General features: G+C 43.5%; 1 protein-coding gene across 8 annotated transcripts in view; it reads right to left on the bottom strand.

Moving 5' to 3' along the window:
- Fnip2 (folliculin interacting protein 2) overlaps positions 1-26,679 on the bottom strand; it is a 106,073-nt gene that overhangs the window by 38,191 nt on the left and 41,203 nt on the right. For 5 of the 8 annotated variants that reach the window (XM_021653597.2, XM_021653594.2, XM_021653595.2 and 2 more), the window contains 7 exons: positions 17,957-18,083; positions 15,126-15,293; positions 13,457-13,557; positions 13,292-13,363; positions 10,257-10,357; positions 10,017-10,106; positions 8,492-8,563 (listed from right to left, as the gene is read on the bottom strand). In XM_021653597.2, the coding sequence (XP_021509272.1) occupies positions 8,492-8,563; positions 10,017-10,106; positions 10,257-10,357; positions 13,292-13,363; positions 13,457-13,557; positions 15,126-15,293; positions 17,957-18,083 (731 nt within the window). The remainder of the gene's footprint in view (positions 1-8,491; positions 8,564-10,016; positions 10,107-10,256; positions 10,358-13,291; positions 13,364-13,456; positions 13,558-15,125; positions 15,294-17,956; positions 18,084-26,679) is intronic. The other 3 variants (XM_021653601.2, XM_021653599.2, XM_021653596.2) reach the window with 1 other exon arrangement.

The following is a 26,679-nucleotide window of genomic DNA, read 5'->3' on the forward strand; positions in this document are numbered from 1 at the left end:
CCTAGGCTGGCTAGTGTCCACTTGTGATTCTGGCAATGGGGAGGAAGAGACAGGAGAACCCTTGGAGTTCACTGGCCAGCCATTCTAGCAAAATCAGAAAAGTCCACCTCCTAGGAAGAGACCTTACCTCAGAAAGAAAACAGAACCCAAGGTGTCAAACTCACACAAACTCACGTAGAACATGCTTCTACATCTGCACACACATGTTCTCCCCCCCCACAGACCCCAACAAGTAAAGAGATAGATAGATTTAGACAGACAGACAGACAGATAGATTATATACCAGGCATGATGATAAAATACTAAAGGTTCAGAGGCAGGAGGATCTTGAGTTCTAGGCCAGCTAAGCTATGTAATTTCAAGTCCCAGGGCTAGCCTGAGCTACATAATCTCCCTAAAGTCAACCACCAGAAAGTAAAAAATGGGAAATGTTATATATCTCAACACTACAAACACACACACACACACACACACACACACAAACACACACACCCTAAATTTTTGGATTCTACTAATCATATCCAGCAGGTGGAGACTAAAATTTCTGCAGGTAAAGGGAGGGGGCCCACAATTTTGGGCACCGTATCTGCTGCTATGAAGTCCAAATTGCCCTTGAACCGTCAGGCCCCCTCCTGGACCTCGCCAGTGCTGTGATTACAGATGTACGCCACCATCTGTACAGAGGAAACAAGAGTCCTAGCCTAGCCACACTTAGCCACATGGATTCCTAACCCACAATCTGCAGGTGGGATGAGTGCACACATGTTCAGGCTCCCCGTTACTCACACAGAAGGAATCACGGCTCCTTCCCTTGGAATACACACTGCAGATGTCTAGGCACACTGTCCATGGGGATCACTCAACCAGCACCCCAGAGATGCCTGCATGCCTGCTGCCTTTGGTCTACTTCTTTACTCTATTTGGAGGTAAAACTTCGGCAAAGTAACAATTACTCCACATGAGTTTCCTCCTCTTCTGATCCTCTTTTTTCATTCTTCTTATTTGTTTGTTTTGTTTTGCTTGAAACAAGGTCTATATAACCCTGTTGTCCTAGAACTCACTCTGTGGACCAGGCTGGCCTCAGACTCACAGAGATCCACCTGTCTGTGCCTCCCTAGTACTGAGATTAAAGGCATGTGCCACCACGCCCAACCACTGAACCTCATTTTCGAATATAGAAAATTAATTTAATAAACAAGATTATAGTCAACACGTTTTGGCTGCTAAACCACAAAATGACTTTAAAATTTTACAAGGTCCCCTAAGCTGTGCTTGGTGTCACCAACACCAAACTATTTAGGAGGCTGGACTACCCAAAGTTAAGGGCTGTCTCAAAGTTAAAAGGTGACTAGGGGGCTGAGAATATGGTTGAGCAGCACAAAGCTTGGCTGACATGGGCAAGGCCTACACCACTGTAAATGAGGAAGTCTTCAAAAGCACTGTGTATGTCTTAACATTCCTAGAAAAGGCCCTTGAATAAAAATATCAACAGTTTCTGAACCAGCGAGGACACACAACCCTAGACTAGCTTCAAGCATAAGTCACACACTCCAAATTGACAGCCCATGCTGATCTAGGCCCTGCGCACGTTACAGTTGTGCAGCCTGGTCTTTGTGTGGGACAGCGAGCAGGGCTGTCTCTGACTCTGTTGCCTGCCTCTGGGACCCTTTCCTCTGACTGGAGTTGCCTCATCTAGCCCCAACAGGAGAGGAGGAACCTGGTTTTACTGCAACTGATATGCCATGGCTGGTTGATATCTACAGGAGGCCTCCCCTTTCCTGAACAGAGGGTGGGAGGGAGCAAGAAAGGAGGTGGGGTGAGGGACTGGAAGGAGAAAAGGACTGCAGAAAACTGTTTATAAAAGTCTTATATATAAAATGTATGTATGTATATATGTATGCATGCATGTATATATGAATCCCAGCATTCAGGAAGCAGAGGAAGGCTGATCTCTATGAGTCTGTGTCAGCCTACTCTACATAGTGAATTCCAGGGCAGCCAGGGCTACGTAGAGAAGCCCTATTTCAAAGGAAGAAACAAAACAAAACAAAACAAAACAGCCACAATTTACGTTTGCTTATAGACTTTACCCTATCCCAACAATTTTTTCTAATCTCACAAGAAAGTTCCTTGATGGTGAAAGGATTATGTCCGACCTCCTTGTGCAACCCTAGTGGTCCCTGGCTACCTCGTTAGAGTATAATTCTACCACAGTATCTCTGGAACCATCTTGTACTCTCACTTATCAGAAAGGGGAAGGGGCACAGGAATAGTTTACCAGTCTTCTGAGATGTAACCTGATAGCCATCAAAACAGACAGCTAAGGCTACGATACTCACCTATAACCCCCCTTGAGAAGGTCACACTCATACAGTGGTCTTACTTTCTTCCCAGGGCTTCTTTCACTTAACCCCTGTTCTTAGAATCTCTATTAAAAATGTCATTTAATAAGTTCCATCTCTTGTTTCATACTGGTTTTCTCTGTAATTCTTCTCTGTGTTGAAGCCACACATTCTGTGTTTGCCTGAGTCAAGGTCCCCAAAGGATTATGGGAACTCCTCATGCTGCTATGGGTTACAGTGTGGAACTGTGTCTCTGTGTCACTACTAACAAAGTTATTCAACCACTGAATATCTTTGATCCAGTCTGAGCTCTAAGAATGAAGAGTCCATTAGAGAGCTATAAGTAGTCTAAAGCTAGTTCTTTTTCTTTGACATAAATAAAACTTAATGGGTCTGGCTTTGCAGGATGTTTTTAATTCAAATTATACTGCATTTATGGATTGATTTGTATGACTTGCTCCCACTCAATCTGATTGTTTCAATAATTTCTAACCTTTCCTGTTATTTCTAAAAATCCCTTACAGTTTTAATTGCTATTTATATTACATTTTAAATTCTACTTTTTTCTTAAACGAGCATCTAAGAACACGATCACAGAGGGAAAAGCTAAAGGAGGGTGAGGGAAAACTCAATTGGTCAAGTGTTTCCCAGGCAAATACAAGTGTGATGACCTGAGCTCCATTTCCAGCACAACAAAGGGCAGCCATGTAGTATACATACTGACTTCTCAGATGGGTGCTTGGCCACTGGCAGCCTTGAAGCCTTAGCCCCACTCTCTGTCCTCATGCTCCTCACCCACCCCCACTGTCACCTCTTGCTCCTCAATCTCGTGTCCCCTCTTCTTTCTCCTCCCTTCTCCCTCTTGCTCTGCACCCCCACCCACCCTGACCCCTCTAGCTCCTAACACCCCCTGCCTCCTGTCCCCTCCTACTCCTTACCTAGAAAAGCTGATGAGCTCTGGTGCCAGTGGGAAGGTCTAACCTCATACAGGAGCTCTTAGCTCAGATTGCCACAGACCCCCAAGCTGGTCTTCCCTCCCTCTTCTGGCCAGCTTGAGAAGCTGAAGAAAACCCCTTTCTTCCTTTGAAGTGTGCATGTGAGGTCATTTGTTTATTTAAATGAACACTGAGTAAACACATCCTGTAAACGCATCCTGCTTCTGCAGCCACGCTGAACACTTGGACAGTGTCTGCTCTTACTTTGAAGGCTCATTTGCACGTGATTCAAAAAGCAGTATCTGAAAGTATTGCCAGTTTTCCTCATACTGCGTGCTTTATGGACAGAGGAAATGTAGCTACAGGGAGGATGAGAAGTTATCTTTCTGCTGGATGAGGAAGACAGACTGCTAACAAACCAGCCTGAAGAGACTGGCCTCAACCCTAGCCTATCAATCTTACTTACATTGCTCACTACATGTGTACTCAAGACCTCCAGATTTCGGATGGTCTGAGCTGTCCCTGCCAAGCCAACTTCTTGTTATCAATACAGCAGATGATTCACAACTGGAGAATTTGGGCATAGTTCTAGTAAAAAACAAAACAAAAGAGCCCAACAACACAAATTTGTCTCCCTTGCTGGCCTCATGCTTGCCCTACACAGTTTAATGCTATCTTCCTCTGTTTATTTATCAAGTCAGGAACCACGAGCTCTGCATGGTTCCACCCTCCTCCCTCGTGACCCATGTGCCATTAATCGCCACTACAAATGCTCCTTCCCCTAAGCCTGCACCAGCATGCTCTTCTCTCCAAGGCCTTTCTTGAGTTTCTCTTTCTTTATTCGTGTGTGTGTGTTCATCACCGAGTATGCCAGGCCAGCTGGCTCACGAGTGTCTGAGGATTCTCCTGTCTCCACCAACCATTTCACCATAGGAGCACTGAGATTCTGGGTGAGTTCCACCATGTCCACATCCATGTGGACTGCATGAATCAGGTCTTCAACACTTATGCAGTAAGCATTTCACAGAACAACCCATCTCACTAGCCCCCTTACTTGAAAATTTCTAATAGCAACCATTGTAAGCAACCTTTTAAAATTTTTCTTTTTGGTGTAGGCCTGTAATCGCAGCAAGGCTGAGGCAGGAGGATCATAAATTCAAGGCTGTCTGGGCTACAGAGTGAGTGAGCATTTTCTAAATTAGCTTTTACTTTGTACAGAAACGCAGAAGACACTTCCAGAACAGCCATAAGAGACCCATGTTGCCCTCCGGAGACAGCCTAGGAGCCATGAAAGCCAACTCCAGGGCTGGGACAGCAAACACCAGATGACTCGGGAGAACTCAGTATGGGAACATGGGTGACAGAGCCCCCCTCTCCTGCTGCCCCCTGAGATAACAAAAGAATGTCACGGCATCACACGTGCTTCCAGGGATAAAACCCAATCAATGTAGGCAAACACAAGTATTATCAGGTTATAAACCAAAGTGAAAAATTAATGTCCTTGAGATAATAACCAAGAATAAGTTAACAAATGAGAAGAAAACACAATGCCTATGTAGGAAATTTCAAGTCACTGATGCAGACTCGTGCACCACAAGGACAGGAGCACATCTCAGGTGAGGGGTAAGGATTGTGTACAAATGTCAAGGGGAATGAGCTTCATAGTGAAAAAAACCCAGCAAACATAGCCTCACTGACAAACAATGCCAGTAGCTGTTCTCCTGAATCACATTGCTAGTCCACACCCTTGACACCATGTGAGCAGGGATGCTACATTTTTCTGGTTATCCAGCTCAAACCTACAACCACAGTTTAATCATGTGATACTAAAAACTACCATGATTATCAGAAACAAAGAAGGTATGAGGAAGAGAAGTCTGAAGAGCCAGGCGTGGTGGAGCACAAAGGAAGGCGGATCTCTGAGTTCAAGGCAAGTGTGGGCTACAGCCTAAGTTCCATAACAGCCAGGACTATGTGGAGAGACCCGGTCTCAAAAACAAAACGTCTGAATAGACATGACAACCAAATATACTATGTTCTTGGAGCGTAAGAAAACATTAGAGGAAAACTAAGGAAAGTGTTGCAGGATGAAAGCCAGCTAATGACTATGAGTCATTAATTGCCTCAAATGCAAAAACGAAAATCAGACGTTAACACGGCAAACACTCTGTATGGTTGTCGCAACTTTACTGAAAATAATAATTTACTCTAAAGTATAAAAAATTTTTTTAAAAGAGTATCTCTTAATTCTAGACAGATTTATCAAAAATTGTGATCTAAAAGAAAATGTCTTTAATTCCTCTACATTTTCTACTGACAAAAACAAACAAAAACTAGAAAGATGGCTCAGGAGTTAAGAGTACCTGCTCTTCCAGGGGACCCAGGGTTAAGTCCCAGTATACACATGGCAGCTCACAATTGCCTGTTAGCTCCAGTTCCAGGGGATCCGACACACTCTTCTGGCCTCTGAAGGTACCAGGCATACATTTGATGCATAGACACACATGAAAGCAATATACCCATACACATAAAATAGTAAAATAATTAAAACAAAAAACAAAACAAAACAACAAACAAGAACCTCTAACATGTCACTCCCTATTTTGCTTCAGAACTGAGATCTCAGGATTTTTTTTTAAAGATTTATTTATTTTTATTTTAAGTCTGTAGGTGTTTTGTCTATATGTATGTTTGTGCAGTACATTTGTGCCAGTGTCTGTGGAGGCCAGAAGAAGCCTTATGATTCCCCTAGAACCAGAGTTACACACAGTTGAGTCATCATGTGGATGATAAGACTCAAACCCCAGTTCTCTGGAAGAGCAGTTATGCTCTTAACTGCTGAGCCATTTCTCTAGCCTAGAATCTTAGGATATAAAGTGGGTAATAAGGAAAATAGTTGTTTTTCCCTTAAATTCACTTTGTAACCTAGGCTGACCTAACACATACAATCTTCCTGCCTCAGTCTACTAGTGGGATCACCGACATACACCATTAGGCTTGGCCCAAGAGGGGAAAAAAATCTTAGAGATTAGAATACTGTAAGAGCCCTAAGAGTCCTGCTAAAAGACCACTGAGTCGTTCTGCAGGTAGGAATGTGCACTCAACTTAGACTGGGAGATTTGAGTAGCTCCCAGCTGTGAGCAGACAGTATCTCAAGATGGGTATATGCACCAGGACAGCAAGTGGAACAAAATACCACCATACAGGGAAGCGGGGGTGGGGAGGGGAGGGACGAGGGATGATGCTGTCAGCCCTTGCTCATGGGAAACCAACCCACAGGCTAAAAGAAGAGATTCTCAGCCCCCAAAGGAAGTCTTCTCCACCGCTCACAATCCCATTTGTCAGTCGAAAGTTCCTTTCATGAGCTCTAAGAAAACTATCGGTTCTCGCTGCCACAGATTTATGTATTTAAAGTGAACATGGACCCTCAATTGCCTTCTTTAAAAAAACAAAAACAAACAAAAACCAACAAACAAACAAACAAAAAAATACAAAAAGCAAGGAAAAGCAATTTAAAGTCCAAGGGATATCCAACACATGAGATGCTGACTTGCAAATGAATTAGGAAAATCCAAACTTCATCCTAGTAATGTTTCTGCTGATGTCCATTCTCTCAAAATTTCAGTTTCTTTTTGCAACAAAAAGGTCCATAAATAAAAGAAGGCTACATCGGGAGAGAAACAGAGCACTCTGGGGGCTGGCGGATCGCTCATCCTTTCTTCACAGAGGGAAGGGGTGCCTCACAAAGGCAAGCAGAGCAGGTCCCATCTGCCACACACGCAGAACTTCACCCATGGCTCTGTGTACTGGGGGTCATGCTCCTCACTCTCATTCCAGTGATGGATCCTTTCCTCCTTGCTCTGACAATCAAGTGTACCAAGGCCAGTTCCAGTCAGTCCTGCCCACAGGCCAACAGGGCAGAGGCTGAGCCCCAAGATGTTATGCTTTTTAATGGACTCAGAACTTGGTGGAACTCAGCACCCAGGGACCCATAGGGAAGGATGAAACTACCCTGAGTTGTATTAAGTATAAATAAATCTAGTTCACTTACTTAGCTTTTCTTTTTTCCTCTCATTCATTCATTCATTCATTCATTTATTTTTGAGGCAGGGTCTCAGAATATAATCCTGGGTGGCCTCAAAGTCACAGAGCTAGCCTTCCAGAGGACTAGGATTATGATACTGCAGCTGTTCAGATTTTGCTCATACTCAGTGAAAAGGCACAGGTTTAATAAATTGAAGTTACATTTCTGGGTGGAAGGTCCAAATCCTACTTCACAAAAATGATGGAGAAAACCAAAATGAATCCATTTGAACACATATACAAATAAACAAGGAGATTCAGCAACTACTGTATTTCCTTAGTGACACTGGGAACAGGGCTGAACGGGGTGAGTGAAGGCCTCCAACACCACCCAGAAACAACACAGGACCTTTGAGGCGGAATCTGGGGCAACAGCGGGTGATAAATAGGTAAAGAGACAGGAGGAGGCGACCAAGGCCTGGCGCTAGCGCCACTCGGCTGACGGGCTTCTGGTAGCAGAGTGGAGTATGACAGGACAACCAGCAGGATGTTCATGGTTCTCACCGGATGGCTGCCTATACGATGCGTGTTCATCAGGCAACGCCTACATGCCTCCTGGCCCTTGAAACTCGGAACTAACCTCTGATCTGAACCATGAATTAAAAATCAAAAGCAGATTTGTGCACAAAAGCAGAAACGGGGGGGGGGGGAGGTCTTACAGGCAGTATTAGGCAACATTAAGGCTCCAAGTGAGCAGAGAAGGGGTCCTGAGAAACAATCTGGATCAGCATCATAGGATAGAAAGGGCGGGCAAGCCAGCTGGAAGCTCCTCCCACTGTCAGAGGCACACCGACCGCCACAGCCCGGCTCCATCCTCTGAGCAAGTAGATCCCTAATACAACTGCCACCGTGAAGTTTCCCGCTGGAAAAAATCCATCAGCATGTACTAGTCTCAAGTGAATCTGAATTTGAGTACCAGATAAGACTAGTTTGTGTGCACAATCATTGGTAGAAGGTGAACATCAAGTTTCTGATCCTCAGACACATGACATTTAGAATGCAGAGAAAAGAACTAAAAAAAAGGTGGTAGGAGAGGGGAAGAAGAAGCGAGAGAGAACTTCCTTCCTATATTCTACTTTTCCACTATGGAGAGACCACCACCCTGCCAGTTCGGCCAGTAAGAGGCGGTACCTGATCGAGCGATGCCGCTATCCCGGTCTTCATTCTGCCCTCTGCTTGGCATATCAACTGGTGTGCTGTGTGCTAAGACAAAGAGACAAGGAAAACGTTGCTAGGCTCTCCAAACACAAAGACATTTACAAAATGACTTCAGTAGTTTTTGGATTTCACAGTAGGCTACTGCTATTGACGAATGGCCTAATATAGGATAAAGACTAATGTATCATAAAGATAGCAAATTAAATAAATAAAAAGATGACAATAAATGAAAAAACAAACTCAACAAGCCATCTGCCTTCATGGTGGAGACTACAGACTCTTCTGAGTGACACCCAGCTATTAAAAATGACTGTGTACATTAAACCATGGATGCAATTAATACAACCAGCATTCTATCTTAGCCATTTCCCCAATAATAATAGGATTCAAACAGTACAATGTTTTCAAAATGCTTTATAATTAGTTTCAGTAACAGTTGTTGGCAGCTTAGGAAGAGAAATAGCTAAAAACCATTTCATAAATCTAGAAATGTTTATTTATAACACACGTTCTTGGCAGACACAGAAAACATTAACTCTGACAATTTTTTCCCTCCAGTTCTTTCCCCATACATGGCATCATAGTTAATTCAGGAAGAACTCATGTCCTGGCATAAATCTGGAAAAACACTCTCATGTAGCATGTATACCTAGGAGGTTTCAGACTGACTGAGCTGTACATTTACTGGGCTGGAAGGTAGGTGAGAAATCGTTCTAGTAAATTTTACAATGAACAAGAAGTCACTGTTGTGGATGATATCACACTTGCTAGCATTTTGTTTAAAAAGTATATAAACATGCTATATTTCTCTAACGAGCTGGGACATTGGTATCCATTTTGTTAGGTCTCAGACAGTTACAATGCTTAGTATATTTCAGGCTATGAAGAGGCACAGATTGAAATATCCCATTTGTTCCTCACAACGTTAGATGTTAGTCATGAGATTGCCCACCCTTGTTAATCATGCTACAGTGGAGCAGCCTCTGCTGGCAAGGCCAGTTAAATCACAGAAATATCCAGAATATCAAGATTACTACACCTGTAAGGAACCGACACACTGCACTTAAGTGATCTGAGTAAGTTAATTTGAGAGAGAACTGATTGAGCCCTCCGTGCTCCTGAAAGAGTGACTTGGAAACTCCATGCAAGTAAGGGTGCAGGTGAATAGATGGAAAAAAAGATGCCACAGCAAAGTGAAACAGCTCACAGCAGCAGAGGAGGCCTGGGAAAATCAGAAGAAAGTAATTCTCCAAGAAACTCTAAGGGCTCATTTCACATCAATGTCAGCTTGCATTTGGACCATTAGCAAAGCCAGCCACAACAGAGGTTCATGGTTGGAACTTCAAAACAGCATGACTCCAGCTGCATTTGAAACTAGAATCCCCTGCCACAAGAGCCCTTTGGGTTTCTAGAGAAGAATGGATTTTTTTTTTTCCTAAGAACCTGCACAGGAGTTTAACGTGTGCGGACCACACTGTGCTCAGCATTCCACACAAACCTGCAAAGAAAGAAGCGCTCCGGGTGAGGCGGAGCGGCCCTCCTTCCGACAGCCCCTGCAGCAGTTTGCTGCTGCACGCCTGGAGCAGACCTACAGCAGAACACACAGAGGACGCAGGGCACACACACACACAAATAAACACAGGTTAAAGATAACGCAAGACTAAACAACAAACTCAAATAAAGAAAACACTCCCCCAACAGCAGCGCCCAGAGAAACTGTTCGCGGGTCTCACTTTACCTAGGTTACTTCCAGTTCGACAGGGACCCAAACTGTTCTGATTTGCGTTCAGTTTTCCAACCTGAGGATCTTGGTTGATATATTCGAAGCTGTCCTGCAGGCTAAATCAAGATGGGAAAGGAAAGGGGAAAAACATCAAGAGGTTAACAAATTTGCTTTTTAGTAGATTCTTAACTACAGACAACAACTGATCAATCACTCAGAATTTTGCTCTATAAGTAACTAAAGTTTCACATCTACCAAGGGCAGTTAAGATGGTAGGTTGGAAGAAATCTCTTGGAAGAAAATAAAAATGTTTTGGAAGTGGCCAATGCACACAACTATCCACACAACAGCATTCTTAACCACTTGAAGTCTGAAATGAGACAGCAACCTCGAAGGGTGTCAGAAACAGACACCTAAGATCTTGATGTTCATTTCATGGAGTTTCGATAAGCACTCAAAATGAATTAATTTTAAGTCTTGGCTGATATCTACTAATAATCTAGCACCACCTGGTGGTGGTGCATGTATTTAATTCCAGCACTCAGGATGCTGAGGCAGGAAGATTTCTTGAGTTCAAGGCCAATTTGGTCTACACGAGTGAGTTTCAGGATAGTCATGGCTGCCCCAAACAAACAAAAAAATCCTGTCTCGAAAAACCAAAATAATAATAATAATAATAATTTAGCAACTAGTTTCAGGGGTAAGACATATCAGAAATTATAATTCACTTTAAGAAAATTAGAATTTCTTATAAAATGAGTGGAGATTTAAAAAATGTATTAATTTAGCAAGATGCTAAGTATACACACTCTGAAAATAACACAGCACAATAAGAAATAACTTTTATTTAAATCTGAGCTCAATATTTTTTATAGAGAGTTAGTGGGGTAAACAAATGTTTAGGTTATGCCAAAGATATGAAAAAAAAAATCCTCATAAAAACAAGTATCAGCCAGCCATGCACGCCTACAGTCCCAGTATTCATGAAGTAGAGGCAACAGAACCATGAGTTCCATGCTAGCCTGGGCTAAACTTACATAGACCATCTCTGAACAGCTCCCTCTGCCCCCTAAAATAAGAAATAAACTTCTCTCCTGTAACCACGAAAGACTTTCAGCGAGCAGACTGGAACAACAACCCAGCCACACAGAGTTCCACGCTAGCTTGAGCGATATAATGAGTTCAAGGCCACACTGGGCCTCTAGTATGAGACCCTTTATCAAAAAACAAGCAACAGCCCCATTGTGGTGGCACATGCCTTCAGTACCAGTACTCGGGAGGCAGAGGCAAAGGCAGGTGGATCTCTTGAGTTCAAGGCCGGCTTGGTCTACAGATTGAGTTCCAGGTCAGCCAGGGCTACTCAGAGAAAGCCTGGCTCAAACAACAAAAACAACGACTAAACAAAAACCAAACAAACAAAAAACAGTACACCAAGCATCTCTGTTTAAAAGTTCAAAATGGGCTGGAGAGATGGCTCAGAGGTTAAGAGTACTGCCTGCTCTTCCAGAGGTCCTGAGTTCAATTCCCAGCAACCACATGGTGGCTCACAACCATCTATAATAAGATCCAGTGTCTTCTTCTGGCGTGCAAGTGTATATGCAGATAGAACATTGTATACATAATAAAATAAATAAAATATATATTTAGAAAAAAAAAAATAAAAGTTCAAAATGTATGAACAAATGTTCCTGATAGGCGCTGAAGAATTTCAGTATTCTAGTTATAGAAAGTATAAAAGAGGGGAGGATATGCATAAACTAAAGGCCTGACCACTGCAGGGTATGGCTGAGGGGAAGGTTTTTAACATAAATATGAGGGACAGTACAGCCAATGCATCTGGAAGAGTCCAGAGCAGAGACTGAACATGGTCAGCAGACTGGACGGGGCCATAAGACAGGGGAGAGTGAGAGAGAGGAAGACAAGAAAGAAAGAGAGAGAGAAAGACAGAGAGGAGGAGAGAGAGAGAGCACATAGCCAAAATACCAGGGATATAAGAAGAATGAAAAGCTGGTAGAGGGAAGCTTCTGAGATGGAGAAGTTTAGGGTAAGGCAGGAGTGAAAAGAGCCAGGTACTTGTGGTACCAAGGGAGCCTGGAGGCCAGCATACACGTTGGTATGCTAACGGGCACTGCAGATACCCCTTCTGACCGTGATAAGAAAATGGCTCCTTTGGTAAAAGGAAATGGCACTGGAATTTGGGGAAGTGGGACTTCCTTTAGACCTGAGGAGGTGGGGGACTGGATGGACATGATGGGTGGGACCAGGTGGGAAAATAAAAAGACCCTATGGCCCAACTACCTGTCAGGCATGAAGGCTAACCTAACTGCACACACAGATGGCTTCCTGCCCCATCGCTTGGAGAAGGTACACTGCTTTGCTCTCTCCGAGGTAAGTAAATGAAGGTAGGAATAGTGGCCCACACTGCAGTCAGTTAGTGTTCAGAAGGCTGAGACAGGAGCATTACCATGAATCTGAGGAGAGGCTGTGATAGACCCTGTCTCTCCGTTCTCCACTCCCATCCACTCCCCAACCCCCAAAACACCAAGGCAGTCTTGCCCTCTTTCCCCCTTCATTTATATTTTCCTGAGAATTAAACCTTGGTGACTGGCAATAAGAACAAAGGGAAGAGCAGATGGATATTCAAAACAAAAGAGTCACTTAATGGTTGGGGATTTGAGCCCTGGGTTCACTCTCTAGCACCCTACAATTGAGTGTGGTGGCACACACTTGTCACCCCAGTACTTTGGAGGAGAGGCAGAAGAATCAGGAATCCAAGGCCATCCTCAGCTACAGAGCAAGTTCCAGTGGAGATCATGGCCAGCCTGGACTAATGAGACATTTTCCCAAGAACAGACAGATGAAGTCATCTGTCTTTTGGGCCACTTGAGAAAGTCCAAAGGTTTTTCATTTGCTGTTATTGGAAAATAAGTCAAACCCCTTTGTAAATCTGTACTTATCTTGCTATTTCTTTAAAATGTCTTAAAACCCTCAAGGATAATCTAAAAACAAACACAAAAACATACGAAAAGGGTACAAAATCCCACACTTACTTATTTGTACTTCCACAGAAGCTACCCATTCTAGCAGAAAAGACCTTACTAATCATCAGTTGTGGAGGAGAACTGAAAGAAACAAGAGGGGAGACATGGGCTTTTTAAGGTCAGAAGTCAGCACCAGCATTGCAGTTGTCAGCCACAGCGGACAGGCAGCCTCACCGGATGGAGTGTATCTTCAGGGTGGAGCCTTTGTAGCTCATTGCCACAGAGCCGAACATCATCTCCCCGAGCATGTTCACATCAGATGCTGGTCTCGTGTACTGCGTGCGCACAAGAAAACACCACGTGAGGCAATGCAATAGAAAACACTGTCTGCTAATCTCTTGGTCTCTGGTTGAGTATCTTAAAGCCACAGCTGCCCATCTTACAACTATCTAGACAGTGATCACCTGTTACTTCACAAATATTACTAGTTTTTAAAACTCCCTCTTTATACATAATATGCTCAAGCAAAAAATGAGAATGATATGCTCAAAAAAAAATTATAATCTCCACTTATAAATTCTAACTATGAAGGAAACAGGATATCTGTTCCTTGGGTAATAAGCAGATCCTGCCAAGAAACACAGTTTACTGTTATCCAACTAAATAACTACTAGTTGTGGTCATTTGAATGGGAGTGTTCCACATAACTTCAGATGTCTGAGCACTTGGTCACCAGTTGGTGCCTGGGTAAGTCTGGAAGGTGTGGCCTTGCTCGGGAAAATGAGTCGTTGGGGGAAGGTTTTGAGATGTAGAGATTCCTGCCATTTCCAGTTTTTTCTCTGCAGGACATTGGTGTTCGTGTGGGGGGCCCTCAACCCACAGACTGAGACCACCGCCTTAGAGACTGTACTCAGCCACGTTGACACTCTTAGGGACAAAACAAAGAAGAGAGTGAAACAAGCTAGTGTGCGATAGGCACACAAGCATAACCAGCCTGCGAGTGTGCTCAAAGAAAAGTGAAGGAGTCTTCCTCAATATGTTTTCTTGAACCTTCCCAGTGTTTTAAACGCCAATATATGCCCATCTAAGTATGAACTCGCTCACGTGCACTAATGCTCACACTAACGCACACAGGCACACACATACACACGCACACTCCCCGCTTCTGCACAATGACCAAAGAGGAAGGGGAAGGATAAACATGTGGGTCCTGCTAATATGGCCAAACTCAACTTCTTTCCACTCCAGACGCAAGCCAACTTGCGTCTCATACTCATACTCTCACACTCTCTAATGAAGTCCACCCACTCTCTCTTTTATAATCTGCCTTTTCTTGGTAGAAAGACCATGTGCCAACGCAGTTTCTCAACTGGCTTTGAACACTCTAGAATACGACAGATGCACCGCACTAGTCATAAAACTCAAAGCTTACTTGCCTGTGGCTGCCAGCAGACACCCTGACCTGCACCTGTTTGACCAGCAGCAGTAGAGGCAAGATTCTGTTACAGGTTTGAAAAATCGGAGCATGGAAATCAGGTTATTGTGGCACATGCCTGTAATTCCAGCACCAGGCAGACTGAGCCAGAAATATCTGAGATGGGCATGGCTGACATGATGTATTCCATGCCTGCCTGGACTACAGGGGGAGACCACCTCAAAATTCAAAACAAGCTCAGTGTGGTGCATTTCTGTAATCCCAGAACTTGGGAGGTAGAGGCAGGAGGATCAGGAGTTTGAGGTCATCCTTGGCTACACAGACAAACTCTATTTGAGAACCTGTATCAGAAACAAAAAAAAACAAAACTGACAACAACAAATCAAAACAAAAGCGCCCCTCTCCAGATACTCACGCCCACACTTATCAATTGCACAGGCCCATGGCTCTTCTAGAGACAAGTCTTACTTGGTACTTTGGAAGCTGTTCCTTAGCATGCTGTAAAGATCCTCCAGAGCTATGAGAAGAGCTGCTGCTGCTGCTGCTACTGCTGCTGCTGCGGCTGCTGCTGCTGCTCATACTGCCGCTTTCCTGACAGCACCTGGCTGACGTTTTAACAGGGATGTCCTCTGCTTTCTGGGTTAAGAGACACACAGGCAAGGTATAACCATCAAGCGTATCAAGCTTTATCAAGTAGAAATCTGACAAAACATTCAGGTGCCTGAATTTCACTAAAACCAAAAGCTCTGTCTCATTTTTGTTCATAATGACAAAAATATCTTTCCTTGAAGTCTGGAATATTTGGGAGTGGAATACAGAAAATGGTGGGGTGTTTGGGAAGATAAAGACATGATAGATTGATTGAGACAGAGAGATACATGCTACTCTCCTTAAATAATTTAAGTGTTAGTATTTACATTTAGATTTATACTATAAAATCAAAACAAATCCTGGCCTCTCTTCTGGCTTTTAGGAAATTTCAGTACTATGAACTCATAACATAGGGAGCTCATGAGACGAAAGAGGACCACTAACATTCAAACTTTTTACCAACTAAGCTAGACTGGTGCGCTTGTGTCTGTCATATTCTTTCTAGCACTCCTAGTGCAACAGGAAAGAAAACCACTGAGATGAACACGTGACGGATGAAGGCCAAACCCTGAAACAGGAGCTACTGTGAACCACGGAGCCTCCGACGGAATGTGGTCTTTAAAAGTCAGAGGCAACAGAGGATTATCTACTTTATGATCCCTCAGGTGTTCACTGTTAATTTTTACAACAATGACATAAAGGTGTAAAAATACCCTCACCCACCCGAGAACAGAACACTCCCTATAGAAGCAGCCTTCACAAGAAATGGCTTCTGCTCTGAGTCTCTTTGCCTGCTCTCTTTCTGTCCTTATGCAGCTTTTGCAACAGCAGTTTATCTAATCTTCATGGTGACTGTCACCCTGGTGGTCTCATGCACATACTTGTAATCACATGCTGGTTCAAACTCATGGTGCTTTGTGCTTATCGAGGGGATGCGGTTGGAGAGGGGTTGAATTGGAAAAGGAATGTAAAGAAAACAGAAAGTGCTGGTCCAGCAGGAGCTCCAGCAATGATGGAATCTGAAGTTGCACAAGGTTAATCCTGAGCATCCTGCATTCCCTCAACACGCTCTTTAGCTCCAACTGTTACTTAATACCACTTAAGCCAGAAACAGCCTCCCAGGGGGCTGAGAGCTGGTGACAGGAATTCCCACCTCCGACAAGACTGCAGGAGTCAGGCGCAAGGACTGGTGCTTAGAAACACCACCTGGTACACAGAGTAGGCTACCAACCGGGTTCTCCTGTAGCCCTGGGCAAGCTGCAAAAATGTTCCTGCACCTAAGCTGCCTTTTTAACTAAAGGAGTACCTCAAAGAAAGCCTATGTCAGAGACTATAACATTATCTCTGCTCCGGTGTACTGGCCCCAGTTCTCTGTGAAATCATTTTTCCCTCCATCTTTGCCACCAGCAGCATCTCCAGTGGTGGAACGAGGATGCTCAGCTAAGCCATCTCTCCTTCCTCTCCAGCAAATAAAGAATCAAGTGCTGGCTCACCTAAGCCGCTGGTCCCAATCTACTGCTGAAGCAAACAAGCGTCTGAGATTTCTCCGCTTTCCCCTCAACCCACCTAACACGCCTGGCCACTAGTGTAATGATTAGCAGGCTGGCAGAATTCCTCTCTAAGTACTGCGGTCTCCACCCCCGCTCAACTGCCTCCAACCAAACATTTCCTTCCTGCAAACAAAAGCTGGAAAACAAGAACCAGTGAGATAGATGGCTCACTGGGTAAAAGTACTTGTCCCACAAGAACTAAGTTTGATCCCTAAAACCCACATAAAGGTGGAAGGAGAGAGCAACTCCACAAAGTTGTCCTCTGACTCCAACATGCAGACAGATGCAGGCACACTCCCACAAAATAGTGTTTAAGAAATAAAACTACAGCTGGAAATAGCCCAATAGCCCTGTGAGTCAAAGAAACGTTGTGTTATAATTTCATTTACTTAACCACAAATTCTACAGACCAGCAGAATTTGGTCAGTGTGGGAAGCAAGTAATTAAACAAGAAAAGAGTAACTATTTATTTAATCTGCAATCATCTGAACAAACACTGAGATGAAGTGAATGGTCTAGCCATGGCAACAGATTAGAGGTATCGGGGCTGAAACCCAGAGAGTCCAGGGAGGATAAGGTTCTTCTCCTATTATTTTTATCTTTCCTGGTTTGGCTCAAAAGGGTCGAGATCTTTCCTGTCTTCACTGTCCATCCCAAGTCTCGCCACTTCCCACCTCCCCCTGTTTCATTCCCTGTGACAGGGAAGGTGATGAGAAGAGTCAGACAGTGCATGATAAGGTCCTTTGGTGAGGGAGCCTTTTAATTTTGTTTGACCTTGTGCTACACAATTCCTCTTATTTATTTTGGTTTGCTATCACAGTCTTACTATGTAGCCCAGGCTATCCCCAAAACACCATCTTCCTGCCTCAGCCTATCTAGTACTGGATTATAGGCATGAGTCATACTCAGCAACTTTTACTACATTTTCTCACTGTGCATGACGCTTACAAAATCCCACTAGATCACAATCACCAGCAAACGCATTTTCCTTGATGACAGTGGTCCACTGTTGGTCTGCCATAACGGCCTGCTCCGTGTCACCTGTGTTCACGGTGCCTGTCAGGGTGCGGGCTTTGCTTGTTGCTTCTGCATCCCTTCAGGCAATGTCCAACACAGCTCCAGACCAGAGAGGACTGAAAGCCAACTAGCATTTCACACCTGGGCTGCCGCCTCTTCCGTCTTCTGAACGGCTCTGGAATCAAACATGACTTGTCTGCCTCTCCTCTCACAGTCCTGGTACACTATCAGGCGGATGTCACTCAGGTCAAACTCCGAACACGACCAACTGTGGGTTCAAAAGAGAGAAGTTGGATTACCTGTAACGCCTGGTGTGACTGCGGCAAATACAGTTTCCAGCCAGTGTGCTGGGTGTGCAAATACTGCTAGTCCTCACGCTGAGGATGGCGAGGCTGCCCTAGTGGTAAGTCACAAGAGAGAAAGCACTGCCTTCCACAGCCAGTTTGGGCACAATGGCAGGAAGAAGTTGCAAGGACACACAGAGAGGGCTGAGCTGGATGCCTGGCTCTGGGCAGTGCACACCAGCTAAGGTGTGCTTATGCTTCTGTGTCAGGCACCCCCTCTCAGGTAGAGCTGGCAGCAGGCACACAGCCTAAAGATTAGTACTTTCCCCTAGTAGGTCCAGCTTGATCGGAGGCTTTGAAACCAAACACATTCGCCAGCCATGACGACTAGTAATAAGGGAAACTCAGTCTGTACCTGAGCAAAAAACATTAAGAAGAAAATACAGGTTTAGACAGAAGTAATGCATTCTCTCAGAAAGCAGAAACTACAGAACGGAACTATTTACAGAGAGCACTTTCAGCAGATGGTTATCGATCTGTTCAACACGTATTTAGTTTGTATTGTATTCGAGGCACTGTAATAGGTGCTAGGGAATCAATAATTAATCAAACTGACTGGGTCCCTGCCCTTATGAAGTTCAAGGCTTAGTGGGGGATATTATTAACCTAATAGTTACATATAAATATATAACTATAAACTGTCTGAAGTTCAAAAGGAAAACTGAAGCATGAGGAAGAGTCTCAGAGCCTGGCGACAGTGACTATAAGCTCAGCACTCAGGAGTCTGAGGCAGAACTGCTGGAGAGTTAGACCAGCATGGTTACACAGCAAGACCTTGTCTCAAAAGGGGTGAGATTTACGGAGAGAGGCAGAAGTCACTGAGGACTTAAAGCGACATTTAAATGCAGACCTGAAGAATGAGCAGTTAAGGTGAATAGCACACAGCAGCCGAAAGAGACAGAGGAAAGCCAGAGAGAGCTGATCCAACAGGGGAGAGAAGGGGAGGACTGAAGCAGGCCCAGGCAGGATAAGCACTGAACACAAACAGCAGCCAAAGAAAGCAGATGGTTGATAAGATCAGATAGCCTACCACCCTAAGAAAAGCAGACGCGTGGGAGTGGAAGGCCTGGGGAGCCAGGCCCCTAGCAACGCCTGCTACAGGCTACAGTGAGCAGCAGCAGAGGTAGGAAACAGATAGATTAGAGTAGAATCTAGAAGCAGTGCCCGAGGTGGGGGTGGGGGGGTGCTGGCCGCTAGGCAGACTCTGCTATAGGACATGGTAGCAGACACTGAAGGGGTGGGGGGACAAATGGACAGGTGGATAAAGGCATGAAAATTGAAAACTACTTTGAATGTCAAAGTAGTAGACTGTAAGAGTAGACAGACACAGCTGATTCAAATCCAAAGGCTGTCACCTTCCTTTTTGCTGTTGGAGTAATCAGTGTATAACCGCTGACCTCACCAGCCTGCTGTGTGGATTAAGTGAAATATGTAGAGGGCTTCACGCAGCTCGACAAACACACAAGCTCCAAAGTGCTAAGCATTCCTTCCCAGGAGTGAGAAAACCACAGTTTCTGTGAGAAGGCCTTTGGACCTTCTCTGTTTCAGGCAATGGCAGTTAATACAAAGCATATTCTCTGAGAGAAGCAGACTTGTTCTCTTAAACTCCAGCTGCAAACAAACACACAAACAAACAAAAAAACAAACCAGAAAGGTCTGGTTGTCCCTCCTTTCACCAATGTGTTTTCTAAGTTGAGCCCAGCACATTTGCCCCTTTGATGGGGAGCACTGTGGCAAAATGTATTTTAGAAACCATTTTTACTCAGCTTTCAATCCAGAGGCTGTCAATGTTCAAAGTATGACCAATGACACATGCCACATGACACCAAGCTAATGGGTAGAGGCTGCCCAACCCCTACAGCCCAGCCTATACCTCATGATCCTGGGGTGGCTATTTACCATCACATGGTTAAGTGCTGTTTGGCGGAGTTACTGTGGAGGAAAGCGGAAGAGCGATGTCATAAGACGGATTCTCACTGACACTCAAGACCCTGGGAATGCAATATTTCTGTCAGAACCAGTCTGATGACTATGACCCACACTGCCAAATTTTTAATATATATAAGGCTATTAACACTCTCTCTGGCTGGGTTTGGTGATACATGGCTTTGATCTCAACAAAGAGGCAGGTGGAGCTCTGTGAGTTCCAGGTCATCCTGGTATACATAGTGAGCTCCAGGACAGCCAAAACTACATAACAGAAAGACCCTGTCTCCAAAACAAAACAATAACAACAAAAACCCTCTGTCTGAAATGTGTGTCAAAACATACAAGGGCTAGAGCTACAACTCAGCAGGATAGTACTTGCTTAGCATTTCCAAAAGCTCTGGACTTATCTAAGAACCACAAAACAAACAAAAAGTATAGGATGAACTTATTACAAATGAAAAAAAAATCAACAAAGATTTACTCAGCACAAGGTAGGGTGGCACATATCTTTAATCCCAGCACTCAGAAGACAGAGGAAGGCAGATTTCTGTGAGTTTAAGCCAGCCTGGTCTACTTACCATGTTCCAGGCCACTATGAAGTGAGATACTGTCAAAAAAAAAAAAAGAAAGAAAGAAAGAAAGAAAGAAAGAAAGAAAGAAAGAAAGAAAGAAAGAAAGGCAGAAAGAAGAGGAGGAAGAGGAAAAAGAAGAAAAAGAGGAGGAGGAAGAGAAGGAAGGAAAGAAGGAAGAAAGAAACAAAGATTTTTTTTTTTTTTTTTAGCATCTTGTATAATCTTAATTTGCTCATAAAATTACACTCTGCCAAAGCGGCAAAGTTTAGAAAGCAATCCTTGAGGACTATCAGTTTAAATTTAGTCAAACTAAAGACATCTCTAGAAGCATTCAAAATCAATAGTGATCATAACATTTTGTTAAATTCTCATTCTTTTTTAATTAAAACAAAGAGGGGAACTTGGTGTGTTAGTATTAGCTATAACTACAGCACTTTGGAGGCAGAAGTACTGCCTATTTGGGGCCAGGGTAGGCCAACAGTGATTTCCAGATCTGTCTGGACTGTAAAGTGAGACCCTGTATTTAAAAAAAAAAAAGGGAAATAAGAGAGGAAGAAGAGATGTGTGTGTGTGTGTGTATACATTTCAAAATATCCCAATTTAAAAAAAAAAGTTTTCAAAGTATTCATTAAAAGGATAAAAACCTCTATTCTTTACCCAAATGAATGTTATTTTGATTTAATATGCAATCATTATTTTGACGTTTGCCATCTAGAATATTCCTGAGGAAACTATAGCCAAGTATGGCAATGAGATTCTTTGGAGTAAGACAGGCCTGGGTGAGACCTCAGCTCTGCCTGATTCATAGCCTGGGGTAGATCTCTGTGGCAGCGATAGATAACATGGGCCAATTCCTCCATGGTGGGAAGGAAAAACCCACTCCCTCAAGTTATCCTCTGCCCTCTATTTGTGTGCCATGGCATGTACACACACACTAAACATAAATTTAAATAGTTATAAGAAAAACTTTAAACTTCATGATGCTGTTTGTTTGGTTAGAACGCCTTACTTCTCAAATTGCACACCAAGAATACAAAACAAGCAACTAAATCATGAATGATTTCCCTAAAATCTAACAAGAGCAATAGCACAAGGCATATGAGGTACAGAAAACATGTTTCTTTGAAGTATGTGTGTGCTATAAACCAAGACTGGGGAGACAGAGGCAGAAAAATCCAAGGTCAGCCAGGGCTACAGAACAAGACCCTATTGCAAAACCAAATAAAAACCAAAGTCACACCAAAAAGATTGAGATACATACCATGCAATATAGGAAGATGATGTTAGCACTAGAACCGGCTTACCCACCCACATGCCTCCCCAAAAAGATACGCTGGGGTCCTCATTCCTGTCCCCATGAGTCAGAACTTGCCTAGAAATAAGGTGTTCGGAGACATGCAAGTTAAGATGTGGTCATGCTGAACTAGGATGGGTGCTGACCTCACGACTTCAGTCCTCTTAAGAATGAGACTTGGATACAGACACAGAAAATGATGAACAAGAAAGTCCTGCCACTGAAAACAGAGCACAAACAATTAAAAGGCAAACAGTGCCCTCTCAAATTTTGGGGGGTACTGGGTGTGTCTCCTGCTGGAGTCATGTGCCAGTGAGGCAGTAAAGCTGGCTTAGAGTATATATGGACTTAAAATACTCTGCCAAACAAGGTGTATTTCATATTCTAATATTTTATATTAATCAGTTTATTTACTTTGTATCCCAGCTGTAGCCCCCTCCCTCATTCCCTCCCAATCCCACACTCCCTCCCACATCTCCTCCCTGCCCCTCTCTAAGTCCATTAATAGGGGAGGTCCTTCCATCTCACTCTAGTTTATCAGGTCTCATCAGGACTGGCTGCAATGTCCTCCTCTGTGGCCTAGCAAGGCTGCTCCTCCCTTGGGGGAGGTGGGGAGAGTGCCAGCCATTGAGTTCATGTCAGAGACAGTCCCTGTTCAACTTATTTGAGAAACTCCCTTGGATGCTAAGCTGCCATGGGCTACATCTGAGCAGGAGTTCTAGGTTATACCATGCATGGTTGTTGGTTGAAGAATCAGTCTCAAAAAAGACCCCTGTGCCCAGATATATTTGGTCCTTGTGGGGCTCCTATCCTCTCCATGTCTTACTAACTCCCCATTCTTACATATGATTCCCTGCACTCTGACCAAGGTTTGGTTATAAGTCTCAGCATCTGCTTTGATACACTGCTAGATAGAGTTTTTTCAGAGGCCCTATGTGGTAGGCTCCTGTCCTGTTTGTTTCTTGTCTTCTCCAACTTCCAATGTCCATCCTATTTGTCTTTCTAAATGAGGGTTGATCAACTTACCCTAGGACCTCCTTCTTGTTTATCGTCTTTAGGTGTACAGATTTTAGTGTGTTTATTCTATCTTATAGGTCTAGTATCCACTTATAAGTGAGTACCATGTGTGTCTTTCTGCTTCTGGGATACCTCACTCAGGATGATCTTTCCTAGATCCCACCATTTGCCTGCAAATTTCATGATTTCCTTGTTTTTAATTGCTGAATAGTATTCCATTGTGTAAATATATCACAGTTTCTGTATCCATTTTTCTGTTGAGGGACATCTGGGTTGTTAACAGGTTCTAGCTATTACGAGTAAAGCTGCTACAAACATGGTTGAACAAATGTCCCTGTTGTGTACTTGAGCACATTTTGGATATATGCCTAGGAGTGGTATAGCTAGATCTTGAGGAAGCACTATTTCTAATTGGAATGACAGGATCTTAGATAGAGATCTGAACTCAGGAGGAAAAGAATATTCTCAGGCCAGAGGCCTGACACATAAAGACACATAAAGGCACTGTCTTGGACCTGTCTTTTGAACCTGTGAATCAAGACCCCTTCAAGCCTCTATCTTCAAAAATATTTACATTATGATTCATAATGGTGGCAGTATAACATATGGCAACAAAAATAATTCTATGGTTGGGGTCACCACAACATGAGGACTGTATTAAAGAGTCGCAGCGTCAGGAAGGCTGAGGACCACTGCTCTAGGATATCTGTGATTTCAAAGAGGAATACCTCACAAGGAGCAGAATGGTCATTACATACATCGTGGCCATACTCTGCTATGTCCCCCACAAGACCAGCTCAATTCCTAGTGTTTACACTGTTACATTAATAAGATAAGGAATGGCATAAGTGCGCCCAGGTCAGAAGCCATGTTCTGTGGCTCCCTTCTCGGTCTCAACACAAGGAAGCAATACTATATAGTCAAAGCTAACACACACAAATGAAGAACTTAAAGCCAGTCTTGTGATCCAACAATGTCAATATTTAAAGAGTCAGATATGATAGGGAACTTTAAATGATCCAAGAAAATGTCAAATAAAAGCAAAACTAAGCAGGTAGGGCACAACATTCCTGTAATCGTTCCCACATCCCAACACTCAGAAGGCTGACGCAGGGGGATCACCAGCTCCAGACAGCCTGGCAACACAGTAAGACCCTGCCTCAAAACAGCAGCAATAAGAACACACGCTCGGAGACTGACGTCAATTTAACAGGCGACTCCTGCCTGTGCAGTGTCCCGGACACTGGGGCAAAGTAGGGAGCAGATCATGACCTCTGTTGCCATAGAACCTACTGTAACATAAAGACACAGTCCAGCTGCTCTTAACTGGCATTCTTTGTTTACAACCCCCACAGATTCCCTCCCTTCTTTCTTAAAAACACAGCTTCTAAATACAAATAGGTATCTCTCAAAAAGTTTGCTGGAGAGCATCGTGGCACACACCAGTAATCAATCCAAAGACTAGGGAGGTTGAGACAAGAAAATCGTGAGTTCAGGGCTACTGTATACAGTGACACACACACACACACACACACACACACACACACACACACTTTCTTTTTTTTTTTTCTCTTTCTCAAAACAACAAACAAAAGAGAATGGAGACAAGCAGGACTATAATCTGAAGGAAAAAAAGTCAGTGTGGAGAAAAAGGAGAAACTATGTCTGAGGCAGCAAGCATAGTTCATCTTATCAGCACAAAACATCCACTCTTTCCCACCCAGCAGCAAGCTAGTTGTTTAAAAATAAAATTACATACACAGATGGCAGCAACAGATTGGGAATTCGTGTACTTTTGCTAGATTAATACACTCAGTAAGACAGTTCACAGGCTGTCTTGTCATCATCAAGCTAGTTGACTTTTCCTTCTTATTTTTTACTTATAATAGCATTAAGGTGCAAGGTGTGCCCTGCTTCACAGAAAGTGCGTAAAATTTCCCCACTGACTTGCTGGTCTGTGGTCAAGAGCGTAGAGCTTCAAGACTGCCGTTCTCACACTCACGTACAAAGAGCTGTTAGATGGATCCTCCTCTTATCTCACTCACAGATACTAAAAAGCTGGTTGCAATTTTTCCACATTTAAGAATATAAGTTATATATAAACTTCCTGTACTGCTTAGTACAGGACCTGTGGAATGAAAGAGTGAGCACATAGACACAACACGCCACTGAAATCTGAAAGTGTGCCCCAGGATTTGCTCCTTACACAAACTGGAACACCTGACATGACCCAAGCACCATGAAAGATGCTGAAATCATTAGCTGCGGTTCTTACTTCAAAATACACATAAGTAACTAAGTGATCCATACCCACGGTTCAGAGATTAGTGTCTATCCCCCCCCATCAAGCGATGTCTTTATTATTTATTCATGTACTTGTATACATATGAATGGGTACTCCTAGAGGCCAGAAAAAAGTGTTGGATCCCCTATAGCTGGAGTTACAGGTCGTTGTGAGCGGCATTATATGGGCACTGGGATTTAAACTCTGGTCCTCTGTAAGAACAGTGGGTGCTCTTAACCACTGAGCCATCACTCCAGCCTCAAGATTCTTAACCAAGACTCTGCCTTTCCCAATAAGAACTAACTAGGAAAGCACTAAGTCTGGCATTGATCTTTCCCCAAACCCGGTGCCTTATATAACTTAGAAGTTTGTCAGAAAAACATAGATTAGGCACAAAAGTAACTTCTGTGAGGCGTGACTCACCACCAATTCAGACACAATCCCATAACAGAATTCTTGAATGACAGGTATCTCGAATTCAGCCTTTTTTTTTAGGTTACTACCTATTATATAATACCTCCTTTGGAGTGTGAGAGGCAATCAAACTCCCAAATCAAGTGGTCAATCCATCAATGCAAGTATTAAGTAAATACAGATATTAGATGGGTAATAAGTATAAACATTATGCATAGCATCCTATCAGTTTAGAGCATGTGTAGATTTTTCAGAGATTTTTAAGATTTGGAAATGCAGGATAGAGGACTGCTGAACTACCTCATGTACCTGAAGGTAGGACCAAAAGGAGGCATACATGTCCAGGTCTCTCCATTTTCCCTGAGCATAACTGATCTCTATCAAAGATGGCAGCCAAAGCCTTACGTGCTCAGGAGGTTGGAGCTCTGAGCTGGTTTCCCATTCCAACCCAAACAATGCTGTAAATGCTAACAAAGGTCACAAGCTAAAAAACGGCTACGTCCATATATCATCTGTTCATACAGGAGCAACCAGACATCATGGCGTGTGTCACAGTGCAGCCTGAGCTTGGGTGCTAGAAAAAGGAACTATCAAGCATGGAAGAAAATTTCTTCTGTCTTTCTTGAGCTCAGGGTCACAGATAAACTTGAAAGGAGGCAACATGTTGTGTGCAGCATTCACAGAACCATCAGCCACACTCAAGTGTCTAGGCACCATCATGCACAGAAAATAACGGAACACTGCCCTTGATGTCAGAGGCCTCAGGCCAAGACTCAACCCTCTTCCTAACATCTAAGTCCAACATACCCATTCTTATAAAATATGGGGTTGCCTAAAATCATCTCTCCTAATGCTCCCTTTGCTTAAAGGCATAACTGAATGTGTATGGGATAACTGGCATACTGGCTGTACAAGGAGCACAATCTTACTGAACTAATCTACGTATGACCTCATTGCAGCCCCTACTCTTCCAGATGTATTCTATGCCTTGAAAAACATACTTTAAAGGT

The sequence above is a fragment of the Meriones unguiculatus genome, chromosome 2 (genome assembly GCF_030254825.1).
Source record: "Meriones unguiculatus strain TT.TT164.6M chromosome 2, Bangor_MerUng_6.1, whole genome shotgun sequence".
NCBI lineage: Eukaryota > Metazoa > Chordata > Mammalia > Rodentia > Muridae > Meriones > Meriones unguiculatus.